Source organism: Stegodyphus dumicola, chromosome 4, assembly GCF_044657685.1.
Source record: "Stegodyphus dumicola isolate Sdum_Otavi_A_Nest chromosome 4, ASM4465768v1".
NCBI lineage: Eukaryota > Metazoa > Arthropoda > Arachnida > Araneae > Eresidae > Stegodyphus > Stegodyphus dumicola.
The window spans coordinates 30,993,102-31,018,522 of record NC_140771.1 but is presented as its reverse complement, the minus strand read 5'-3'; the positions used below and the strand labels follow the sequence as shown (position 1 = coordinate 31,018,522).

The following is a 25,421-nucleotide window of genomic DNA, read 5'->3' as shown; positions in this document are numbered from 1 at the left end:
ACTTAAAACCGCTATATGACAAGAGACTCAAGTCATAAATTTCGACATTTTTAGAAAAAGTAGTGCAGGACTTGAAGAAACGCATTCATATATCCTTGGATGTAAAAGAAGACAATTTTACTTATAGAGTATGATCAGGTTCTGATTTACGTCGTCAAAGATAGTCAATCTGAGTCATAAATTTTAGTAATACAATTGTTCTTCATAATACAGTTCTTTATAAACAATACCTGAGGCTCCCAGTGAAGGAATCGTCCTGTATAATTAGGGAGTTTAGTTGTACTTTACAAAAATGGGAAGATTGCTTGAATTAATTACACTGTATAGAAAAAAAATATTACTTAATTGATTAACTGATTCAGTTAAGAAATCTTGTTCTAAATTATAAAATATGAGTAAAGTTGCTAAAGTTCGTTGTTCAGCTTATAGTATGTGAAACAAATAATTCAGAACAGAATAATGGTATACATTTTATTACCAATGGATCCCTAAAAATAAAATATTAATTTATTATTTTCATATTAAAAATAAGTAGTTTGAAAATTAGTTACAATGTTCACTATTATTTCAGATCATGTTCTATAAAGCATTCTGCTCAAGCATTTCTTTTAATTTATAAGTTATTCTAAACCTAATTCATGTTCTTTATCTTCGGATGATTTTGTCCCATTTCCCTTTTAGAGCTTTATATCTTCTGCTAGTGGTACAGATGTGACGCTTAATTGTTTATTAGGAGCAGATTTTTGCTTGGTTTCTGCACGGTTGCCATGCATTACTGTAGTCGGCTTTCCTTTTGTATGTGCTTTTGATTCTTTAGCGTCCAGAGTATTACTGTAGGCCAGTTCATTTTCAGATTTGTCTCCATGCTGATTTTTGCCTGTTGGGAAATAATTATGAATTCAAAATTAATAAGGAACAGGAATTCAAAACTTAGAGCTGTATAAGTACAAAATCTGCCGATGAATTTTAACATGTAGAAGGGGTTTCAGTTTTAATATTAATAGCTTAGAGATGTTTGGTTAATTCTAGGATGACTGTATGTACCATCTTAAATGAGACGTTCCCATTTTATTGCCGGTCCTTCAGGTTACATTTTGTACAATTTTTTTTCAATTTCAATTTTTATAAATAATTAAGTTATGAAAGGCATGTCAGTCATTGTATGAAAATAAATGTAAGATAATCAATCATTTTTATGTGGTAACCGTAATTTGTTCGACAAGAATAGAAAGGTACGTGTTTTCAATAATTTGCTTTTCTTTCGATGAGATTTATCCAATCCGCGGGCCATATACAGTTCACAGAGTCGTGTAAACGAAACTGAAGAGTAAGCATACAAGCTGGTTGCTGAACTGAAAACGTGCGTCGCTAAATTTGAAAACGACAACTAACTGAATGATTTGTATTTTATTCAATGAACTGAATATACATCATTGAGGCCGAAAACAACTCATTGATAATGTTCCAAAGAATTGCAGTCTTCAAAGTTTAGTTCAAAGTAGTTTATCCAATCCGCAGGCCATATACAGTTCACAGAGTCGCCTAAACGAAACTGAAGAGTAAGCCTACAAGCTGATTGCTGAACTGAAAACGTGCGTCGCTAAATTTGAAAACGACAACTAACTGGATGATTTGTATTTTATTCAATGAACTGAATATACATCATTGAGGCCGAAAACAACTCATTGATGATGTTCCAAAGAATTGCAGTCTTCAAAGTTTAGTTGAAATTGCGTTTAGCATTTTCGTTTTAGCATTTTGCGTTGAAAGCTTTAAAAGGCTGTATCACTTTTCAAATTGTTGCCACCAAATATTATCGCCTTGTATTATATTTGAAGAAATTAAATAATGAAGAATTTGCATAAATGTATATATATATGTTTCTCGCATTGTGACAAAACAACGTTACCTAGAGTCATCGAATTATGAATGACGTAATCCTACTGCGAATATGGACATCTTTAAGCCAAAATTTGAAATTTGGAAGTTGTTTTATTATCGATTTCATAGTTTGTAAAACTTTAACGAATTTCTGATTGACAAACTCAAGATTTCAAAGCGAGCAGTGGCAACGTTGTACAGAAAAAAAATATTTTTATTTCTAACGCGTGAGACTGTGTATCGGAAATTCTAAAGGATATGCTCAATTTAAAATTATTTTGCTATATTGCTCTTTATTTAACTGAATTGTATGGTTTAAGGGCGAAGAACATGATATTTAATAAATAAAGGTAGCACACAAACTGTTAAAAAAACGCCCCTTAGGAGTAATTTAAAATCTAACCTTTCAGATTTTTCCTTTTTTTTTTCTTTTAAGTGCATACATCTGTGAGCATTTATTTTCTCTTAGCATGCAAAAGATAAATAGGAACAAATTTTCAGAGAAATTCTGCGAATATTTAAGATTTTGGAATATATTTTTTGCAGTTGTTACCAAACTTATCGAACTAGATTTAGATACAGATGGTTGATTTTCCTATCTAATAAAGTTACGATCAGCCTGCTTAGAGAAAAGCTTACTTCTGTCGAGGCCATGGCTGTGATGCGGTGCCCTTTTATGATGACTCGTGTTAGAATCGGCAGTGCAGGCTTCCATATCAGGAATCCACTTCCCTGTTTTGCGAGCGCAGGTGAATCGGGCTTCGTCTTTTCCATGGTACAGGTATCCTGGATGACATTTCAAAACACATCTCCTGCGGAAATTGAACTTTCATTTCATGATGCTGAAAGAACTACGTTCAAAGAAAACTGATGAAAATATTTTAATTCCGCCACTATCCTCGAATACTTTAAACCGTGGATAATATCGGATGCTGTAGACATGATGTTTAATAAAGTTTGTTAAAATCTGTTGAGTAGTTAGTTTATCAATAAATCCTTGATTCAAGTTACAGACATTAATCAAATCAAATAGATTAAGATAGGCTAAGGGGCTGAAGTCACGAAAGGCTAACGTTGCTAATAAATGTTCTTTTGTGGGTTCTATTTTCTGCATTTGATTAAACTGGTTGTCTGAGGTTTTTATCAATTTCCTCACCACAGTACAAATACAAGCTAGTTTCCCATAGAAATGCCTCCAAAAACTCAGCCTTTTGTAAGATAATAAAATGACGGCGAAGCACATTAAGGATGTCTGCTTAAGCAGAATAATGCCTTTTTGGAGGTTTTTCTAAGGAAAACTGGCCCATATTCATTTTACACATGTGTTGTCTTAAGAGTAGAAAAAAATCCATTCTCTCATCTGTAGTTTTCAAAATCACATGTCTGAAAGTTATATATTTTCCTGACTGTTTATTTAGTTTAAAGTGACCAAGTGCATTAGGGCTACTTACTTAAGGATAGAGATGCATTTGTGGAGGACTTTCTAAGGTGGGCTCATATTGTAAGGAATCTCTCCCGCCTTCCTAGCGTGCTTTGGTAGTGTAGTGGTTCTGCACGCTGGGCCGGTATTCCGGAGGTCTATGGTTCGATTCCCGGCGAAGGCGTTTGCTAATTTTTCATCTTGCCGTTTTAAAAAAAAATACCTAATGTTTCTACAGTGGCGCCCGAACCAAAAGGGTGTTGGATGATGATTCTCCTTACCCAGGATTTGGCGAATGGGCGTTATAGTTTGGACTATAACAGATGTATAAGAGATGCTATTAATCGGGTATTATGTAACATTAAAACTAAACTGTTAATTAAGCAATGCTATTAATCGGGTCGAAAGTACATGTAACATCAGTAATTAAGAAACTAAAACCTGTATAAAACGATCTTCAGGCAACTAAATTGCGCCTAATATAGAAAGTTAAGTTCGCTGAAATCTAATATTCCTCTTTTCTGCCTCTCAGAATGGAATACGACCCTATGTTCTATGGTAATTATTGCTCATCTGGATGAGTACTATCATCTTTTTTTAAGTTGCAAAAACAATTTAGAATCACCCTATATATAAAAAATTAAGTTCAACTAAATTGCGCTTAACTTTTTATATACAGGGTGATTCTAAATTGTTTTTGCAACCTAAAAGAGATGATAGTACTCATCCAGATGAACAATAATTACCATAGAACATAGGGTCGTATTCCACTACTCTAAGAGGCAGAAAAGAGGAATATTAGATTTCAACCTGAACTTACAACAGTGTTAGCAGAGCGAGTGAAAGAGACCAAAAGTTGGGCAATGACTTTAGGGAAAAACTCACAGAGAGTTCACAAAACGGATAAAACCGAAAACTTGATGTTCGAGTGTTAATTCGAGCTCTGATGGCAAATACTCATATGCACATGTTTGTTTCGGAAGGTCTCAACTTCGCAAACGATTGCAACGAGTCTAATCAAGGATTGAATATTTTCAACCAAGTCCAACTTCCGCTGTATGCCGAGATTAAAATGAAAAGTTCATGCTGTATTTCGGTTGTCAGAACTTCGTATCCCATAGAAGGGCGCTTCTAGTAGAATGAGCGCAGCACAGTAAGCTCAGGAGGACAGGATAGATGATGGCAAAGGTAAAAATGTTGCTACATTGAAATAGTATCAAAACTACCGTGAGGTGGAGTTAGTTGATAATATTCAGCCCTTGGTTTGCTAATTAACTTGTTGCAATCGTTTGCGAGGTTCAGACCTTCTAAATCACAGAAGTGTTTGCCATCAAAGTTTGAGCTGGAATTAACACTCGAACGCTAAGTTTTTGGTTTTATCCGTTTTGTGCACTCTGTGAGATTTTGTCATTGTCCAACTTTTGATCTCTTTCATTCTCTCTCCTAACACTGTTGTAAGTTCTGGTTGAAATCTATTCCTCTTTTCTGCCTCTCAGAGTGGAATGCAACCCTATGTTCTATGGTAATTATTGCTTATCTGAATGAGTACTATCATCCCTCTTAATTTGTAAAAACAATTTAAAATCACTCTGCATAACTATACTATATATTTTGTCTTATATTTTCTTTTTTGGAGGGGGAGAGGGATTTATATGCCAAGCGAAAACAATACTGGGTATAAATAATGAAAATTAAGAAAATGACGCAGGATTGGAACGTTACTTACTTTTGATAGGACCACACCGTGCAGTCTAAATCTCCATGCTTCGTTCCAGTTGGAAAAGAACACCAGTCATCATGTGGGGCTTGCCGTTTAATGCGCAGCTTCTGTTCGGTACCTTAAAGTGAAGAGATGCGATTATTTTTATTTTAGAAAGCTTTATAATTAAATATATTATAAAAAACCTACGTAATCGATTTGAGCGATACTACAGGATTTGTATCACCTCATTTTTCTCTGTGTTCCTAATTATTTTATACCATGATTTAAGTTCCAAAATTTATCTCAACGAAATTTTACGCAGTCATTTCCCGATTTATCGAATTGTAGATTAATTGGACCTTCTCTAAACGTGAAGTTAAATTAATATATTAAAGTATCATAAAAAATTACTATCACAAACCATCAGTATAAAACAAAAATGTCTATCGAAAATACAAAAAGCGTAAGAAAAATTAATAGGGTAACACCAGTGATGGCAGATGAGATCACATTATTTATGTATTTTCTGTCAACGACAGCTTATAATTTAATAGTGCAGCGAGTCAAAAAGGAAATGCGATAGTTTTATATCTCTCGTTCTTCTCAGTGGAGTGAAGAAATTGGATGTGTGGTTTTTATATCTCGAAAGGATGACTTAGGATATATGACTTGGGTACTCAGCAAGTTTTAATTGTCAATAAATTACGTTCAAAAAGTTTGACTTCTCCAGTTAGAAATCTGATATCAAAGAAAGCAATAAATTGTTTTTAAAATGAGCGAGTGAGTGAGTGCACCGCTATGATGGCTTCCGACCACGGACAGGAACCAAACGGGGAAGACTCCAAAGTATAACAGTTTTTACATATTGATAACTGCAGTCACTAAGCGTTATGCTGGTTATCTGCTTTAAGTTCTGAACATTTCAAACATAATATTATTCACGGTTGTTTCTGCTTAGGCAGTGTGAGATTTTCTCTATTTTATCAAGGGCTATTCTGTTTTTGAGTGTGTTAGATGTCCACATTGCCCAGGCACAGTCCGCTGGTTTCTTCAAGTGGCAGGTTCTTGTATGTACACAATGGAAGTAATAATTGTCCGTGTCGCCTTCCTCTCCGCATTTGCAGAAAGGAGTATCCCTAAGTCTGAATCTGTTCAGGAACATGACCTGTCAACAACTGTGTTCTTGAAGAACGTTATAAGTTCGTACAGCTATTATTAAAGAAACTGCTATGGAACTTGCCATCCATTAGATCTCAACTCTTTTGTCAGTGGCTTCTTCCGAACTTGTCCCCTTTTTTTCACATTAATGTTATTGTTATGATGTCAATATTTTTTGAAAAGCCAAATCAAAGGTTATGTTCTTATTGAGACACTTACATGAAAAAGCGTCTAAATAAATACGCAATCTTCAATTTTTATTTTCTTGTTTTACACTGTTACACTGCACTGTTTTTTTTTTTTTCTAAGTTTTAGATTTTTAAAGAGATGTAAAAACGTAAGCAATAAGTTTAAACAGCTATTTTTAATTATTAAACAATATAAATGTTCAAAATCTTATTTTAAAGTACAGATTTCACGTTTCTTTTCTTTTTTTTTTTTTTTTTTTCTGCTGTTTTATTTGCGTCTCGCATCTGTTTCGTTACATAAATTTGAGTTACTGAACTGCAACGCTTTTATCGTTTGAAAAACTGTTTACGTTCTTTTCGCGATATCGCCTGTAGTTAGTTTGTCGCTGTAGTTGAGCCCGAACCCACTACCAAAATGAAAAAGGAGCTGGTAGTGCTCTGCGCTATCATTTCATTTATTATAAAAAGGTTTTTATTCTTCACTTTTGGCAAAACTCTGGCAATTCTTCACTTTCGGCATTTGAGCGGCGCGGAAACCTGCAATCGGTGCAACGCCATCTATTGGTGACGTTGTCAAATGCTCGTTATGAGTATTATTTGGTTTAACCTCGAGATAATGTAGTTTTTTGAAATTTTGATTTTTTTCTTTGTATATGCCCAATGCCACCTTAATGCCAGATTTAAAGTATATAAGTCATTTAGAAGTGGTCTAGGTTTTTGATGAGTGAGTCAGTGAGTGAGTGATAAAAATGACGCTTTCCATAACTATAAGAAGTAGATTAATGAAATTTGGGATTCTATTTGTTCCAATTCGTTCAAATGAGCTCTATTAGACATACAAAATTACAAGTTTGTAGATTTGATCTAATTTTTGAGTAATGCGGGGGCCGAAAGTATCTTTAAATGGTTCGCTTAAGATACACATGGCCGGTGTCTCGCTGTTTTCTATTTTGTCTGTTCCAAACTTGGCTGATGCACTCCTTGTCTGTATAAATCTATCATTATCCTACCATCTATTTAAAATGCCATCAATCGTTGAAAATTTAAAAATGTATCTTTTGCTCCCCGATTTCAATCTTATATCACATGATTCAACAACCTACGACGAAAACTTGATGAAATTAAAGACCAACTATATATCTGCAAAAATAGAAAACTTAAAAATATAAAGTTATTTCTGGAAACCAAGAACAAAAAGTTATTTCTGGCCATTTATCAGCTCTTCGTCAAATAGTGGCAGATCAAGAAAATACTCTAGAAAAGCAGGAAGGGACTGAGAGAGCAACTGTCTTCAACATTCAAACACTTCAGTTATTTCTGAAGTGAGGGAACATTTGCAGCAATAATAACAACGAGTTAAAAATTTATCGAAACAAACTTTGTAGAACAATCCCCAAATTCCTACACCATTGCTTCAGCCAAAATTATTCCTCCAAAAAAGGCTCCAAAAGATCAAATCATAGATCCTATTTTATTCCTAACACCTAAAGATTCAGAGAGAACACATGACGATATAAGATATCAACTAAGTTCAGCAATTAATCCACAAAAAACTGGGTATTCGTATCAATAATGCTACTAAGTCTAAAGAGCTTTTAATCATTTTCGAAAGAAAACAGACTTAGAACATTTACACCGCTCAATCATTGAAACCTCACCTGCGCGATTTTTCGTACTTCAGAACCCAAAAGTACTAGGCAAACAGTATTTAATGTATCCTCTTCAGCAGAAACCGGCCTTTCTGAGAATTACATCAAATAATAATCTTGATATCCCTCCATGTTCTCCAATTCGCCGATCTAAAACTACAAATAATTGGATTCTAGAAATTTTCTGAGATTCTTGTGGCTGTTTTACTTCATAAAGCGTCTTCATAGGATTCATAGTGTTCTTTCCGTCCTAACATTTCACATGCACGTTATATTCACTGCCAGGGTCTTGAACACAATAGTCGTAATTGTCAGAATTCTCCCTTCTGTTCCATTTGCGCAAAACAACTTTCACAAAGAGTGTTCCTCAAACATAAAAGGCTGTGTAAATTGTGCTCGCACAGTAAGCAAGAAACTCGTTCTTCATTGTCTACTGATCACAGCGCTCAAGGAAGATTATGCCAGACTTATAGGAGTCAACTCAACAAATTATTATATCCTGACAAAGCCACTACCCGGCATGAAGTCAACATTCAGAACTGAAAATTCTTCAGTTGCAGTTAACAAGCAAGAACGCAATTTAAAGAACAACGGTCCTACTCAAGATTTTAGTATGTACAGTAATGTATAAAACCTACTACCTCCAACCTTGCTAAAAACTATATGCTATTTTCTTCAGTTTACATTCTCCAAATCAACTTACAAAAGGCAAAAACAGCATCTGACCATCTTGCAGAATTCAAATCCCAAACCATAAAGACTTTATTTTCATCCAAGGAGCCTATTGTATTGAACGGAAAATAAGGACCAGTCCAAGGTCTTTCTTCGAAACGTTTTTCAATATTCTTCTCAGTCTCCTAAACATCTCAAAGCAGCTATCATCGGTTTCAATCATAAATGGCACCCAATCCTAATGAGAGCCTGAAGAGACCTAATTACAATCTGTCCTAATTGTTCCAACTCCCGGTTACTTACTTCAAGTGTTTAGTCATCTGCCTCTGAAACTATTACTCTATTGCTGCAGGATTTAGAAACCATCTTGTCTTCCTTTCAAGCTCCACACATTATTTGTAGAGACTTCAGTTTACACTATCTTGTCATTCATAATGAAGTTTCGGGTGTTTGTTCAATGCCTTTAAATGCCTTATAATCTGATGAATTATTTTCAACTCTCTTGTTAAATTCGTCAATTAATTTCCCTTTTAAGAATTCTGGATTCAGTTCCGATTCTGCTCTGGCTTCAAGAGCCGTAATGAGCGTATCGTAAGAACTAGGCATTGAACAAAGCAAAAGTGCCGAAACCTGTTCGTCTTTTATGTTCTCACCTATTGATTTGAGTTTATCGACTAACTCCAGTAATGTATTTATATGTGTTTGCATATTTCCGTTTTCTTCAGGCTTCAAACTGTAAAGCTTTCGCAAAAGAAATAGTTTACTTGAAAGATTAGACCTTTCATTCACCTGCCTGAGTTTTTCCCAGGTGGCTTTAGCAGTAGTTTCATGTTTAATGTGAATTATTTGGCTGTATTGATAAATAAATTTATCATCGCGCGACATTGCCGATCCCGTTTACTCCATTGTTCTGTAATGGGGCTTGGAGGTACATCTTCGATTACATCGTAAAGATCCTCCTTTATTAGCAGCATTTGCATTTTGAATTTCCATGTTGAGTAATTACAGGAATTCAGTTTTGCAATTTGCATTTGACTTGACTTCAACATTTTTGTATCGTTGAAAAATTTATTTTCGGTTTTAATATGAAACTAGAGTTTAGCTTTTACAATTTTTTCTTTATTATTATTTAATTAGCTATGATCTGTTCATCAGTCTCATAATCTTTTGTTGTAAAACATTTTATAGCCTCGAAATTTCAAAACAAATTAATAAAAATAGAGAGCAAAATGATTCTTCTTACCTTGTATCCAGCGCAGCATCAAGCGAGATCATACCTAATTAACTTGTAATCCAAAATAGGTGTAGACGGAAATTGTAAGATCACAAAACATATTCTTTATTAATACATGAAAAATAGATAAAAATTCGTTAGTATTCCAAATACATATTGAAAAAGGAGTTAATATTATAGTGAGTATCATATCACTGTCCTATCCTGAAGGAGTGAGAAAAGTAAAGTGTAAAGAATAAGAGAGTTACACAGTTAACTCTTTTGCAGGGTTTCCAGTTCATACAGTTTATCGTGCTATTGGTGACAGTCCATCACTATATGCATACCAACACCCCTACTTGATGAGCAAGATCGCCATTTGCAGCGATTCTCGAAGTTTCTCGAACACAGGCTTGCCTAGTGGTTTGGTGAATAGATCCGCAATCATGTCGGAGCTTCTGCAGTAGTCTAGGCTCAGGATCCCGTTTTGTTGAAGTTCAAGCAAGTAGTGGTATTTCACGTCTATATGCTTTGTTCTGGAGCTATTTTTCTCCGTTTGTGATAGTTTGATGCATGATTTGTTATCTTCATAGAGAGTAATCGGCAGATTTTGTTTTAGTCCTAGATCTTTAAGCAAATTTAACAGCCACTGTGCTTCTTGTGCTATATTAGCTGCCGCAATATATTCTGCTTCAGTTGAAGATAATGCAATGCAGTTTTGCCTTTTGCTGCTCCATGAAACGCAGTTATTTCCTAGTTTGAATATGTATCCGATAATGGATTTTCTTGATGTTCTGTCATTTACCCAATCTGCATCCGAATATGCAGTTAGTATAGGTTCTTGAATTCTGTTAAAGACCAATTTAAAGTCTTTAGTTGTATGCAAGTATCGAATGATTTTCTTGACAGCATTCCAATCTGTGTTGCGAGGTTTTTCGTTTCTTCTACTCAGTAGATTGACTGCACATGCTATATCTGGTCTGCTGATTGTTGCAATATATAATAATGCCCATACTGCTTGTCTATATTCTGTATTATCCTCTTGAAGATCATCTTCATCTTCTAGTTTGCAGTAGTTTGTTTCCATTGGCGTATATGTTGGTTTTTCGTTCTGAAGTCGAAACTTTTGAACTATTTCTTCGATTTTATTCTTTTGGTTTATGGCAAAAGTTCCATCTTTAAATCTTTCAATGTTTATGCCGAGGTAGTAGGTGACTTCTCCTAGGTTTTTGATTTCGAATTTAGCGTTCAATTGTTGGATTGTTTCCATTACATCTTCTTCTCTTTCACTTCCTACAAGCATATCATCTACATATAATATTATATACGTGAATTTTCCATTGATGTTTTTGAAAAACAAGCATGGGTCTGCTTTACTTTGTTTAAATGACATGTTTAGAAGTATTTTTCCAATTTTCAGATTCCAAGCTCTAGCGGCTTATTTTAAACCATATATAGATTTCTTCAGCTTGCAAACTTTATTTTCATTTCCAGCTTTTAAGTATCCTTCGGGTTGAGTCATGTAAATTTCTTCTTCTAGTTCTCCATGAAGGAAAGCTGTTTTGACATCGATATGTCTGACAGACATGTTCTTATACGAAGCTGCACATAGGAAGGCTCGTAGCGTTGTGTATTTTACTACAGAAGCAAAGGTTTCATCATAGTCAGATCCAAACTTCTGGCTAAATCCTTTAGCGACTAATCTGGCTTTGTATCTTTCAATTTTTCCTTCTGCATTGAGCTTTGTCTCGAAAGACCATTTGCATCCTATTGGTTTTCTTTCTTTTGGTAAATCAACTAATTCCCAAGTGTTGTTTTCTTCTAGTGAATTGATTTCTTCTCGAACAGCTGTAAGCCATTTTCTCTTTTCATTTTCTTTCAAACTTTGAATTTCCTTCCAAGTTTTGGGTTCGGAGGGGATTGGATATTTGGCATGGAATCCGTAGCGATCAGGAGGTTTACCTTTTGTGAGTCTGTTCGATCTTCTGACTTCCAAAGGTTCTTCTTCTTCGTGTTCTGATATTTCTTCTTCTTCGGGTTCTTCTATTTTAATTTCTTCCCGTTCTGAGCTTTCTTCCTTAGGATTTTCTTCATCCTGGCTTAAAGAGATGCTTACAGGCTCGTTAGTTCCAGTGTCTTCAATAAATCGTACAGATCGACTTATTATAATTTTGTCTCCAGGAATTAAGATTCTGTAGCCTTTACTTCTGCTGTCGTAACCGACGAGTATTCCTTCTATAGCAGTATCATCCAATTTACCTCTTTTAGATTTATGGATGTAAGCAAAAGCCTTGCACCCGAAAGTCCTCAGATGAGAGAGGTTGGGTTTCTTGTTATTCCATAATTCGTATGGAGTTTTTGCATTTGGTTTTGTAGGCATACGATTCTGTAAATAATTTGCAGTCAGCACTGCTTCTGCCCAGTATCTGTGAGGTTGACCTGAGTCAGTTAAAAGACATCTTGTCATCTCCATCAAACCCTATTTTTGCGTTCACTGACTCCATTTTGTGCTGTACAATACGGTACAGTAAGCTGGTGATTTATACCATGTTTTATAAGATATTCTTCAAGTTCCTTACTTGTGTACTCACCACCGTTATCACTTCTTAGGGTTTTTACCTTTCTCCCGAATTTATTGTTTGTAAGAGCAATAAATTGTTTTAGTTTAGAAATTACTTCATTTTTCTTTTTCATTAGGTAAATCATTGTGAACCTGCTGTAATCATCAATAAAAGTTACGAAGTATAGGTATCCACTGACAGACGGTGTTTGTACTGGTCCTAAAACATCAGTGTGAACGAGTTCTAGCGGTTTAGATGCTCTGAATTTCGATTCTTTGGGATACAGAAAATCAGTTACTTTACATTTTATGCACTGAATGCATTTTGTATCATGTTTACAATTATCTAGTTTAATTCCTTCAGCGAGTTCTTTGTTTACAAGTTGCTTGATTGCGTCATCGTTTCTGTGACCAAGGCGTCTATGCCAAAGTTGAACACAGTTCTCATTTTTGCACCGAAATCTAAATGAACTGATGGTTCATTATTCCTGTCTATTGGTTTAATTTGGTAAAGATTATTAGTTGCATGACATTCTAGAATAATCTGATCTCCTTTCGCGATCATACATTTATTTCCTTCAAATAGAACCGAATAGAAAATAGAATTTATTACTTCAAATAGAACACAAAACACATTCTTTATTAATACATGAAAAATAGATAAAAATTCGTTAGTATTCCAAATACATATTGAAATAGGAGTAATATTATAGTGAGTATCATATCACCGTCCTATCCTGAAGGAGTGAGAAAAGTAAAGGTTAAGGAATAAGAGAGTTACACAGTTAACTCTTTTGCAGGGTTTCCAGTTCATACAGTTTATCGTGCTATTGGCGACAGTCCATCACTATATGCATACCAACAGAAACGATGTATGTCCTTTTTCCGTTATTTTCTTAATTGAGATTAAATTCGTTTCTAATTCAGAAGCGTATAAAACTTCCGATAAGAGAACTTCAGTTATTTTTTGTTTAGCATTTAATGTTTTAAAACGGACAGTTCCTATCGCCGTTGATTTAATACATTGCCCATTCGCAGTTATAATATCTGACGGATTTATGGGTTTACATTCCGTGAAATATTTCTTATTATTTACCAGGTGATTACTTGCTCCGCTGTCGAAAATAAAACTCTCGGATGATTGATGTACGGTGTAGTTAATAGACAGAGCGACGCTGTCACATCTGGCTTCGATTTCCGGTGTTTTAATTTTTGTTTGTTGTTGATTCATCGCGAGGTTACCGACATTCTTTGCTTGGCGTGTTTTAGAATCCGCGTATGTTTTCTTTGAGTTTTGTCGCGGTTCATTTTTTTGTTTCGATTTTAGATAACACTCTGATCTAAAATGGTTATTTTTATGACAATATGAGCAAAACTTTTCTCTCTTTGTGTTGTTTTGAAATGAGGCTTTAAATGCCTTATAATCTGATGAATTATTTTCAACTCTCTTGTTAAATTCGTCAATTAATTTCCCTTTTAAGAATTCTGGATTCAGTTCCGATTCTGCTCTGGCTTCAAGAGCCGTAATGAGCGTATCGTAAGAACTAGGCATTGAACAAAGCAAAAGTGCCGAAACCTGTTCGTCTTTTATGTTCTCACCTATTGATTTGAGTTTATCGACTAACTCCAGTAATGTATTTATATGTGTTTGCATATTTCCGTTTTCTTCAGGCTTCAAACTGTAAAGCTTTCGCAAAAGAAATAGTTTACTTGAAAGATTAGACCTTTCATTCACCTGCCTGAGTTTTTCCCAGGTGGCTTTAGCAGTAGTTTCATGTTTAATGTGAATTATTTGGCTGTATTGATAAATAAATTTATCATCGCGCGACATTGCCGATCCCGTTTACTCCATTGTTCTGTAATGGGGCTTGGAGGTACATCTTCGATTACATCGTAAAGATCCTCCTTTATTAGCAGCATTTGCATTTTGAATTTCCATGTTGAGTAATTACAGGAATTCAGTTTTGCAATTTGCATTTGACTTGACTTCAACATTTTTGTATCGTTGAAAAATTTATTTTCGGTTTTAATATGAAACTAGAATTTAGCTTTTACAATTTTTTCTTTATTATTATTTAATTAGCTATGATCTATTCATCAGTCTCATAATCTTTTGTTGTAAAACATTTTATAGCCTCGAAATTTCACAACAAATTAATAAAAATAGAGAGCAAAATGATTCTTCTTACCTTGTATCCAGCGCAGCATCAAGCGAGATCATATCTAATTAACTTGTAATCCAAAATAGGTGTAGACGGAAATTGTAAGATCACAAAACACATTCTTTATTAATACATGAAAAATAGATAAAAATTCGTTAGTATTCCAAATACATATTGAAAAAGGAGTAATATTATAGTGAGTATCATATCACTGTCCTATCCTGAAGGAGTGAGAAAAGTAAAGTGTAAAGAATAAGAGAGTTACACAGTTAACTCTTTTTCAGGGTTTCCAGTTCATACAGTTTATCGTGCTATTGGCGACAGTCCATCACTATATGCTTACCAACAGAAACGATGTATGGGAGAGGGTGTATAAATCTTGTAGTTTCTTTCCTGATTAATTCGATTTCAAAACGCAAAATTGAAGACAACTCCCGCTCATATCATAAATATATTACTTTTGAAATTAAAGAGAATTCAACATCGGTTTTAATGAAACTTTTCAAAATTACTAAAATGAAAGAAGTATATATAACAATAATTCAAGAAATCTGTGAAAGTACCTTCCCAGTAACATCTGTAAAACTCCGTTTTCATATAAATTGGTGGACTAAAGGGCTACACACTCAGAAGAGACGAGAGCATTGAAATGGAAAATGAAATCGATTACTTACAATGAATTAAGGCACAAAGCCTAGATTAATTTTTAAAAAAATGCAATATATAAAAAGACAACTCTTGAAGCTAAATTAAAAAGTTGGCATAATTATTGTTCAAATAATAAAGAAATTTATGACACGTTATATAAGATCGCCAGTAGCAAAATATTTAAACCTTCAAAAATTGAATTTCTCTCAAGTCTGCTTGCATGTTCTGTTGAGCTCAGTTATTAAAACATTATACAAAAGTGATTACAACTCATGAAACTAATGTGTGCTTCGAATACCTGTACATTATACCTATACACTATGCATTTACCAGTACTTGATAGACCAAAACTTTGTACCATATTATTACATAACTATATTATTACAGAAATGCATTATACAGCATGTACAAATAAAATATACTCGTATTTTCAATCTATTTCTTCACGAGTATTTTTACATAGTAATGCATTATACAGCAGGTAAAAGTACACTGTTTTATTAATCTTCTTAACGAGTAAATTTTTTTTTCATTCTTAGGTACATTCAAGATACCATTCTCTCAGCCCTAAATGAAATTCTCGACTCTATCTTTCTAAAGAGTCCTTTTCTAAAGTTTCTAATGATCCAATCGAAGATTCCCCAACTCAAACTATAATCCGTCATTGCAATGACATTCCGCAAACATACAACGATCTCTGTGTTAAGTACCCTCAAAATTTATTCCTAATTATTCAAGATTATTTCGGAAACAGGAAAAGTATACGATTCTTTACAATAACACTGAAATTGTGCGCAATGAATTCAAAGGATGTTTCCAGGAGTCTTTCATGAGTGCAATTTTCTGGAAAATCAGTTTTAAAAACATCATTGCATATCCATAGTCAAAACACTCAAAAATTGTTTCTTATGCAGACGATATTGCTTTTATCACAAGCGGTCGTACCAGATACGTTTTACAGGATAATTGTAACGAAAACTTCAGATATTTAACCAACTTTGCAAATTTCAAAAACTTCAAATCTCACATAGTCAGTCTCAAGTCTTAGTAATCCATAAACCAGGGCGAAACATAACATAGCTCTGAAAATTGATAACCAAAATATTTGTGAATACAAGAAGTACCTTGGATTAATAATCGAAAAGTAATTCTCCTGGATTCCTCATCTACACAATATTAAACTTCGTACAATTTCAATAGCTAACTTCTATGATATACATGCATGGATATAACTGGGGCTTAAATCCGCATATAACACCGAATCTTTTAAAACCGTTATATCAAAAATGGTAAATTACGGAAGCAGAATTTGGGCACAACCAATGATAGTGAGAAAGATTAAATGGTTAAATTCATTCAAAGGCCTTTTATTCTTTGCATTACTCGAGAGTATCGCACAGCTTCAAATATAGCTCTTAACAATTTACTGGTACTCTTCGACTATCAATCAGTGCTGAAATGGAATGCACTTACATGAAAGTCCTTCAAGTATTACAAGCTGCAACACTTAACAACCAAACCTATCTGCCATCCAGCTATGATAAGGAAAATAGCCTCAATCTTTACTCATCCAGCGCTTCGCTTCAGCAAAACAAAATTCCCAATGTCTGGCAAAAATTCAAGTAGTATTCAAGACGAATTAGCCAAAGAAGTAGCTCTTAAACAAGAGGGTATTTAAATCATCGTTCCATGGCCTCATTCAAATTTCAAGCACGAACTAAAACAACTTGCTTCAGAATATTGGCAAGATTTGTGGAATAATGCTTCGGAGAGAAGACGCACATATAGTAAGTTTCTCATCTATGTGCTCAAATCCTTAAATTACTACATAACAGGATACGAACCGTTCCCCACGTATTTCTACGCAAGAAATACGGCGAACTGCGACACCTCAATATGTGACGGCTAGGAAACTTCTGATTAGTACACTTTCTCATGCCCTTTAACTGAGAATAATCACTTAAATTTTGGCATTCCAAAGGTTTCTAATGAAAGATAAAAATCAGTATCCAAGATATCAAAAACTTATGCAACGACTCTCTTCCTAGATCTTTGTCAAGTATATGTCCTCATGCCGTATACATTTAACGAATTTTTGCATCCTGTGGATATGTTCAAAAGGATTCTACTTGTGAACATTATAAACTGTAATAACCTTTTATAATAACCTCGTGGATACTCTTTATTATTATTATTACAGTTCAATATAACGTTGTGTTCCCGGTACTTATATTTATCTCATTATGCTTATCTCTTACTTATTATGTTTATCTGTTATTTTTGTTACATCAGAACAGATTTTCGATTTAATTTGTGGAATTTCAAATATTTCGAAACTATATTGTAATCTCTGTATCTAATCATTATTTTTAATAGTAAATGCTGGATGCAGGGTGTACGGCGTGGTATCATGATGTACCATAACAGGTAAACTATAGATCCTTTGAAAAGCTTCAGTTGTTCATTACCTCAGCCTTTCTTTGTAAAGCTTGCAATTTATTTTAGAGTTAAATAATAGCTAATAAAGCTTGCAATTTATTTTAGAGTTAGTATCGGAAAGCATTACCAATTGATCCACTGTACATCGCTGGTGTCCTCATACTTTTACCTGTACCTGTCTTTCGAAAATAACTTAATACCAAAGGAAAAAACTTACCTGATGGGATTCTGAGAAGTGAAGAATTTTTATTCTCAGTTTCAAAAAGATGTCGGATGGTATAATGTTGATTTTCAGGGAAAGGAGGAATAGATTTTTGAAGTAAATTATCTTCATATAGTGGTTCTAACTGGTTTCGAGAATGCCAACTTTCATGATCACTGGATATTGCATTTTCAAGCAAAGTGCCTAAATCATATTTTAATTTCCTCTTTGTCATTTTAGACTGCTGGTGTTGGGCTTCTTTAAATATTGTTTTATCAACATCGTCTCTTTTACTGATGTAAAATTTTATCCCAGTTTTGTTATTATTTATTCTGCTATTATGATCTACAATGGTATTCGTAGTGATTTCATCAGGATTTATGGAGAATAAGTACTTCTGGAATTTGAATGGGGTTGAATCATCATTTGTAGCGTTATGTTCAACAGGTCTGGTATGCTTTTTATTGTGGGCTTTATTGATAATAATTACAAGTGACTGATAATGATGAGGATTTCGATCGTATTTTTGTAACTTAAATTCATTTGGCATTTTAACGTCTTTTTTGTCACGCTTTGGCAAATCGTTTGGAAAACTGTCTTGTTCATCGCAATCATAATTATTTTTCATTTCATCTTTGCGAAAGAAGACATCTCCGTATGTTCCAATTATTAGCAAAGGAGATCTTTTTTTAAGGTTTGAAGAACCAACCTCATTTTTCATCTGCGTTTCTAGACTCCTCTTCTTGCGAGAAAAAAGTATCAAATGGGGCGGAAAAATGTGAGAATGTGGTCTGGACTTTGATTTCAGTTTAGGATGTTTCAAGTCAGGAGTTTCCATAATAGTTAAATGCAGAAGAGAGCATGTGGGAAGCATAGGAAGCACATCGCAAAGTCCCAATTTTCTATTCGTTTTACTTTTTCCAAATTTAGTTGATTCCTCTCCCTCTATATGTTCACTGTACTTTTTACGTTCTACATTATTGTTTCGCATGTAATTAGTCATTAAAGTGCCATCCAAGTTCATGTTTTCAGGACTGTAATAATAATCCTCTGAATTACTGTACTCATAATTATCATCGTGAATATCTTCAGGTAGTATACTGTCTAATTGCCAACTTAGAACAAAATCTCTTTTTGAGTTATTCCGATGAAAAGGTGACTGATTTGCTGCTACAGGTAATTTATTCAAAATATCCTCAATTATATTCTCATCTCCCATTTCCTCCGACCAGTCTAAGTCATATCCAAGCATTGTATCATTCGACTTCTTGTATTCTTTATTCACGTGTAAGGAAACGTCTCCGGGTTCATTATTCTCAACTGTGGTTTGATTCTCTTGCTTCGATGCATTTTCCTTTGGATGAGAAGTTGCATTAATGACTAAAGCTGTATTCATAGCTTGCATATCTGTAGAAATATTTTCCTTGAAATCGGCATATGTGACAATCTGATGCAACTTTTTATTCTCGGTTTTACAAAATTTTCCAGACCTTCCAGGAGGACAAGTTAGACAAGCTGTTTTAGAACATTTTTTGCAGTTAGAGAAATCTTCGCAAGCATCAGGGCAAGGGCTGCAAATTTCTGAACCATCATCCTGAACTTTTAGGCAACTGAAAAAAGGTAACTGGTTATTAGTGAAGCTGCCAGTAATATGCATAATAGTTATATATATGGTCACTTTACTTAACCTGTTCCGCCAAACTGAGTTAATGGCACTACAGGGTTAGGAATATGCATAACAATTAATTAATGTGATATTTCATAAAAAATTTACCTTTTCACATAAACAGGCATCAGTTCCGAATCGTTTCCACAGTGGCACTCTCCAATTATTGGTTTGTTGCACCTCTGAACATCATCAGCCCCCGCAGATAAATATACTGCTGTCATCACCCACGTCAGAAACATAAGTTCTCCAACTGCGAAAGAAAATAATATATACTGGTATAGTTATATTAAAATGAATATAAAATTTAATTATTGAGCATATAGAATAGGAATAAACGGTATTTCAAAAATTCAGAAAGATTTTTCGCTGCAGGTGTTAAATACGCATCCTCTCTGAGCACAGTTTTCCATAAGTGACCCACAAGCTCTTCCCTTCTGATTCTTTTATTTCCTTAAGTTTATCTTGTTACAAATTAGCCGATGTAAAACAAATATAAAATTAAATGCATTAAAATTCCATTTCATTTAATAATTTCACGAATTTTGTATTTATGTAAATGAATGTAGTGAAATTATATGCAAAGTGTAGTTCTCTTGTGTAATGTAACATGAAAAGCATCAGAATGTAATGCATCTCCGGAAAAACAGGGCTGCAGAGATAAGCTATTTAACATTGAGGTAAATGGCTATTTTCCCAAATTGGTGAGACTGCGGCAAACAAGCGATGGTTTTGAACAATAATTTTTGTAGCCATATTTGGAGAGAAATTGCTAAAAGTGGCCAAACTTGGCGACCTATTGGTGGCATGTTTGTCCGATCTTGTGTAACTGTAAATGCTCCAATCCCTATGTAATGTAGAAAAGAAACAATAATCTTCCGGTAATTATTGTTAAAATACAATTCTTATTCACTGTTTTGTACATTTAGTTGTATTTTGCAGTAGACATAAGAAAACGGAACAAAGAAACTGAAGAACGAACGAAGTACGAAGGAACTTCAGAATGCCCAGGACATAGAAGCTAAGACCGCTTCCCAGTACAGAGACGAGAAACAAATTAGGGAATCTGGAGCGACGAAGTTTGCCGCATACTCATAAGCAGCATTTTAAAACACTTCGGATTTTTATAATAAGTGGCGACAGTAATGTACTCTTCATCATTGGACATAGAAATGGAGTTCTTTGCAATATCCATCGATATAGGAGCGAATTTTGCTATCATCGAAAAAGCTCTCACTTAATGATTGGTAGGTAAACTCATCTGGACACCACCTTGCGTTACCCTCCAGACTCTGTTCGGTGATAAAATCGATGTTGATGGAAAGTAAAAGGTTGTCATCGCATTTGGAAGTGACGCCTACCATCACACAGCATACGTGGTCGACCCGTTTACATTCGATTAAGGAATACAATTTTTCCTTGGGGTTTAAAAATAATGAATTGCATTCTGGCTTTGAGGACAAACCCTAATCGGAATTAAAAGTGAAGGAGTGAAATCCGTGCACCGAACCATATCTCACTGACGCATCAGACGTCAGACGCATCAGACGATATCACACTGCCAGCAAAAATAAAATTTTTATTACTATGATTCATAGCTGAAAATAAAAATTCCGTGCACGGTATAATGGAATATCCTAAGAATTGTAACAGTTCGAAAGGAGTACTAATAGCCTCGTCACTCATCGACCTGTCGAGAATCGTCTTCTCGGTGAGAGTCGCCAAACTAAGTGATAAGGCGAACGTTATTAGGAAACAAGAAGTGGTTTGTAGCATGTATTCCAGTGATCTGCACTGAGCGAATCAACAGTCCTCTAGTCGCTGTGTCTTCGACGAGCTTTAAGCAACGAATAGAGGAGTGATGCAGAACGTATCATTCATTCAAGAATTTCAAGATGTTTTCCGCCGAATAACTTCCGACGTAGGTCGAATCAGTTTGCCACAGCATAAAATTGACAAGGGAAATCCTCCACCAATCAGGCAACATCCAAGATTTCTGTCGATTATGATAAAGGAAGGAGTAAGGCATAAGAAGAAAAGAAATGGTATGAAGGGCATGAGAGAAAGTGATGTTAATCGAGCCTTCAGCAAGCCCTTGGACCACTCTCATCAGCTCCAAATTAAAGATGGTTTAATTATATATTGTGTTAACTACCGCTGACTGAACGGCGTCACGAAGAAAGACAGCTACTCTTTTCGCATGATTAAAAATATTCAGGACATTGTTTCTGGAAACAAACGATTTTTGATACTTGATTGAAAGAGTGGATAGATAGATATACACTGAGGACTGAGCAAAAAAGGCATTTGCTGCAGAACAATGATTTTGTCAGTTCAAGGTGATGCGGTTTGGCTTTTGTAACACGCCGACAACATTCGAACGCGTTATGGAGACCGTGCAGAGAGGTCTTTCCTATGCAGCCTGTCTGATTTACCTGGATGACCTTATCGGCGTTGGAAAAAGTTTCGAAGAAAATTTAGAAAGTATTAAAATAGTGTTTGAGAAATTGAAGGAGACCAATCTAAAGTTAAGTCATGCCAAGTGCAAATTATACAGACATGAAGTCAGCTACCTCAGGAATGTCATCTCTGCCGAAGGTGCGTGTACGGATTCAGAAAAATGTTGGCAGTTAAAGATTACAGATGGCCCGACAATGTCCACCAGCTGAGAAGTGTCCCGGGGCTTTCCAAATACCACAGGAGATTTGTGAAGTACTTTTGTTCTATCGCAAGACTCTTTTACAAACTGACAGAGAGGAAACAAACGTTCTACTGGACAAAAGAACGTGAGAATGCATTTTGCAAACTGAAGGATGTTTTAACATCTGTGACAATCCTTATGTATCCTCAGTTCGACAACTCATTTATTCTTGATACGGGCACTTACAAAGATAGTTTCAATGGTGTTTTGTCCCGAGAAATAAAGGATAAAGAACGTGTCGTAGCATACTAGAAGAAGCGGTAAACTGGAGAAAAATTGTTGTGTCACCAGCAAAGAATCGCTCGCCATAGTTAAAGCCATAGAACATTTCTACCATTACTTCTACGGGAGATAATTTCTGTTCCGCACAGATCATGCATTGCTGACCTGGCTCATAGATTATGGTATAGTGTGGCCTGATTATAGATTGGTATAGTGTGGCGTATGCTATCTCTGATCATTTTGCTGTCACGGTAGCAGAGGTAATGATACGGCATTAGATCGGTTATAATTAGAAGACTCTCTAAACTATTTAGCACAGACAAAACTTGAACGACACCTGACGATATGGTAGAGAGGTGTAATCGAATCATCCTTAATAACCTCTCGCTGATGGTTTCCATAAACCAACAGAACTGAGACAGAAAGTTACAATTGTTCTTGCTAGTCTATCGCATTGCTGTCCTCAAGGCCCACCCCAGATACTCCTCGTTAGTGACCTTCGTCTGGCTTTGTCATATGTTGTTTGGTCGCTCTCCGGATGCACCATTCCCTGAAGAGTACATTCAGGGTCCTCAGGCACGATTTGAAGTGATGCACAATTTGCACAAGAGGGAGTTAACTTGGGGACGGCAAATATGAAGACCAGAAACAACACGAGGGTTACAGGACATCGATTCAACGGAGGTGACAAGCGGTTGTTATGGAATCCGATTCGAAGGAAAATAATTTCTTCTAAACTACAGTAACCTTGAGACGGTCTTTAACCAGTTTAAACAGGCTTAACGAAGTCGTAGTTCCGATCTATCATCAGATTCGAAGTCTAAAGTCGTTCAAAGGCTAGCTCCTTATGGCCATAGTATGTAGTTCTCATAGTGTAGATAATGTAAATAGTATCTTAAGTGCATAGTCCTATATGCATATAAATTTGTAATTTCATGCATCTATTTATTGATTTAGTGTTTAATTTAATCTACATTTTTTATTGAAATTATTGTTTTAATATTGCAGTTAGTATTCAGTTATTGATTTTTCTTAGTTTTAAGGAGGGTTTCCTTTCGAGGGATTATGCTGTCCGAGGCGTGCAGTCCTTGGGAAGGAAGCAATGCTACGAATTTTTTATATCAAAATGGTTTTAGTAATACCGGCCCAGCGTGCAGAACCACTACACCACGAAGGCACGCTAGGAAGGCGGGAGAAATACCTTATAACGCAAATTACATAAATGAGCAGGATCAATTTCTAATACAAATATGCAGATTAGAAGTTATAAAGTACGAATGAGAGAATAATACGACCCGATCTACCTGGTCTAAAAATAGACAAAGTTATAAGGTATTTTCTCTTTAATTTCAGCATGCTTTCGTGGCGTAACTGTAGCGCACTCGGCGCGTATTCGAGAGGTCCAGCTATGTGCAGCTATGTGTCGAGAGGTGTTAGTTACAGCTATGTGCTGTCATTCTGTATACAGAGTAGTGTAACAAACTATGAGTGAAAGACGCGTTGCTTTGAGCTCTTATGTTGCGATTTTGTAAACTGCGGAAAAATTCTAATACCATAAGCGAATTTTATACCTTCGTGAAGCCCTACTCGAGAGGAATACACTGATACCACCTGCTAGGCAATAGAATTAATCATCGAAAAGTTATAAATCAAGCAAACTTAAAATCTTCACAGATTGGATTTGTTATTGTAAACAACAATGAAGTAATGCAATAACGTCTGGGTATGTGTTTATAATTAAAAATTTTAAAAAAGAGTTTAAAAGTTATACATTAAATTCATAATTGAATCATAGAAAACATTTTTCTCTATTTTGTGATATAACTTTTGTTCACATATATCAAGTCTTTTCAAAATTATAGTAATTTTCGTAAAATTTTATTTAAATATAAATTTTAAAAAATAAATTGATAGAACTTCATTATTTATATCATTCACGTAATAGCTTTAGCTCATGCATATCTTTCAGTATTATCTTACTTTAAATACATAATATTAACCATTTGATTTACATAATGAATTAAATTCTAAGCTAAAAAATATCAAAATAAATAAATATTTTTAACTTTTTCATATAAATACAAAATTATGGTATATATTTGGTTTATATCATAATATTTATTTACCTATTAGTTTTTCTATTAGTTATTCAAAAATTTTTTGGTTTTCTGTATCACGTTTTTGTAAATTCAGTAACAAGATTAGTTTAAAACATCTCATTCATTATTTATGATGTCACTGAGAGACACATTATCTGACACAACGTCAGAATTTGACTGCAGTTTTTTAAATGAAAGCTTCCAAATTGAAACACACCTTGCAATTAATAACAAAGAAAATATAAATACTCAGTTTGAAAATGGACTCAAATTAATAAAGTACAGAAGAAACGGAAAGAACATATTACCACCTAAAATACAAGACAAATTCAAGGTAATTCTATATAATCTTAGAAATGCAGCACTTAAAAACTTAATCCCCGTACAGAAAGAAGATAAATCTGCACAAACTGCAATAACTACTAAAAATGCACATACCCAATTTGAAAAAGAAAAGACAATAGATAGCTCTCTTCAGTTCAACAACTCCCAAGAAAGTACATACCAAGTCATTTTGGATTCTTCTAATAATATTTCGGAACATAGTCATACTGCAATTTCTTCTGCTCATCATTCATTGAATATTTCATCAACTCCGAAGTCACAATGCAATCAGACAGCTAAGAAAACTAAAAATTGTTCTCAAGAATTTATACCAACAATAATTAGCACAAGATCAGAATCTACTACTGAAAATAATAATCAAGGAAGAAGACTCTCAACAGCCCTTTTAATATTCCCGAGAGGGCATAATACTAATGAACAAATTTTTGATGATCTAGATAGACATATTCCACTCAACAAACTGCCCATCAAAATTAAGAAAATAGTGAAACTCA

The 25,421-nt window shown here is 34.6% G+C and overlaps 1 protein-coding gene across 1 annotated transcript; it reads right to left on the bottom strand.

Annotated features, from left to right (window-relative positions):
* Positions 1–457: 457 nt before the first annotated feature.
* LOC118181899 (uncharacterized) lies at positions 458–20,755 on the bottom strand. Its single transcript, XM_085814335.1, has 6 exons — positions 20,653–20,755; positions 19,669–19,813; positions 17,910–19,504; positions 5,028–5,139; positions 2,521–2,693; positions 458–877 (listed from the first exon to the last, which is right to left on the bottom strand). Exons 1-6 carry the CDS (start codon positions 20,753–20,755, stop codon positions 678–680), a joined length of 2,328 nt encoding a protein of 775 aa, XP_085670461.1. The 3' UTR covers positions 458–677.
* Positions 20,756–25,421: the final 4,666 nt, after the last annotated feature.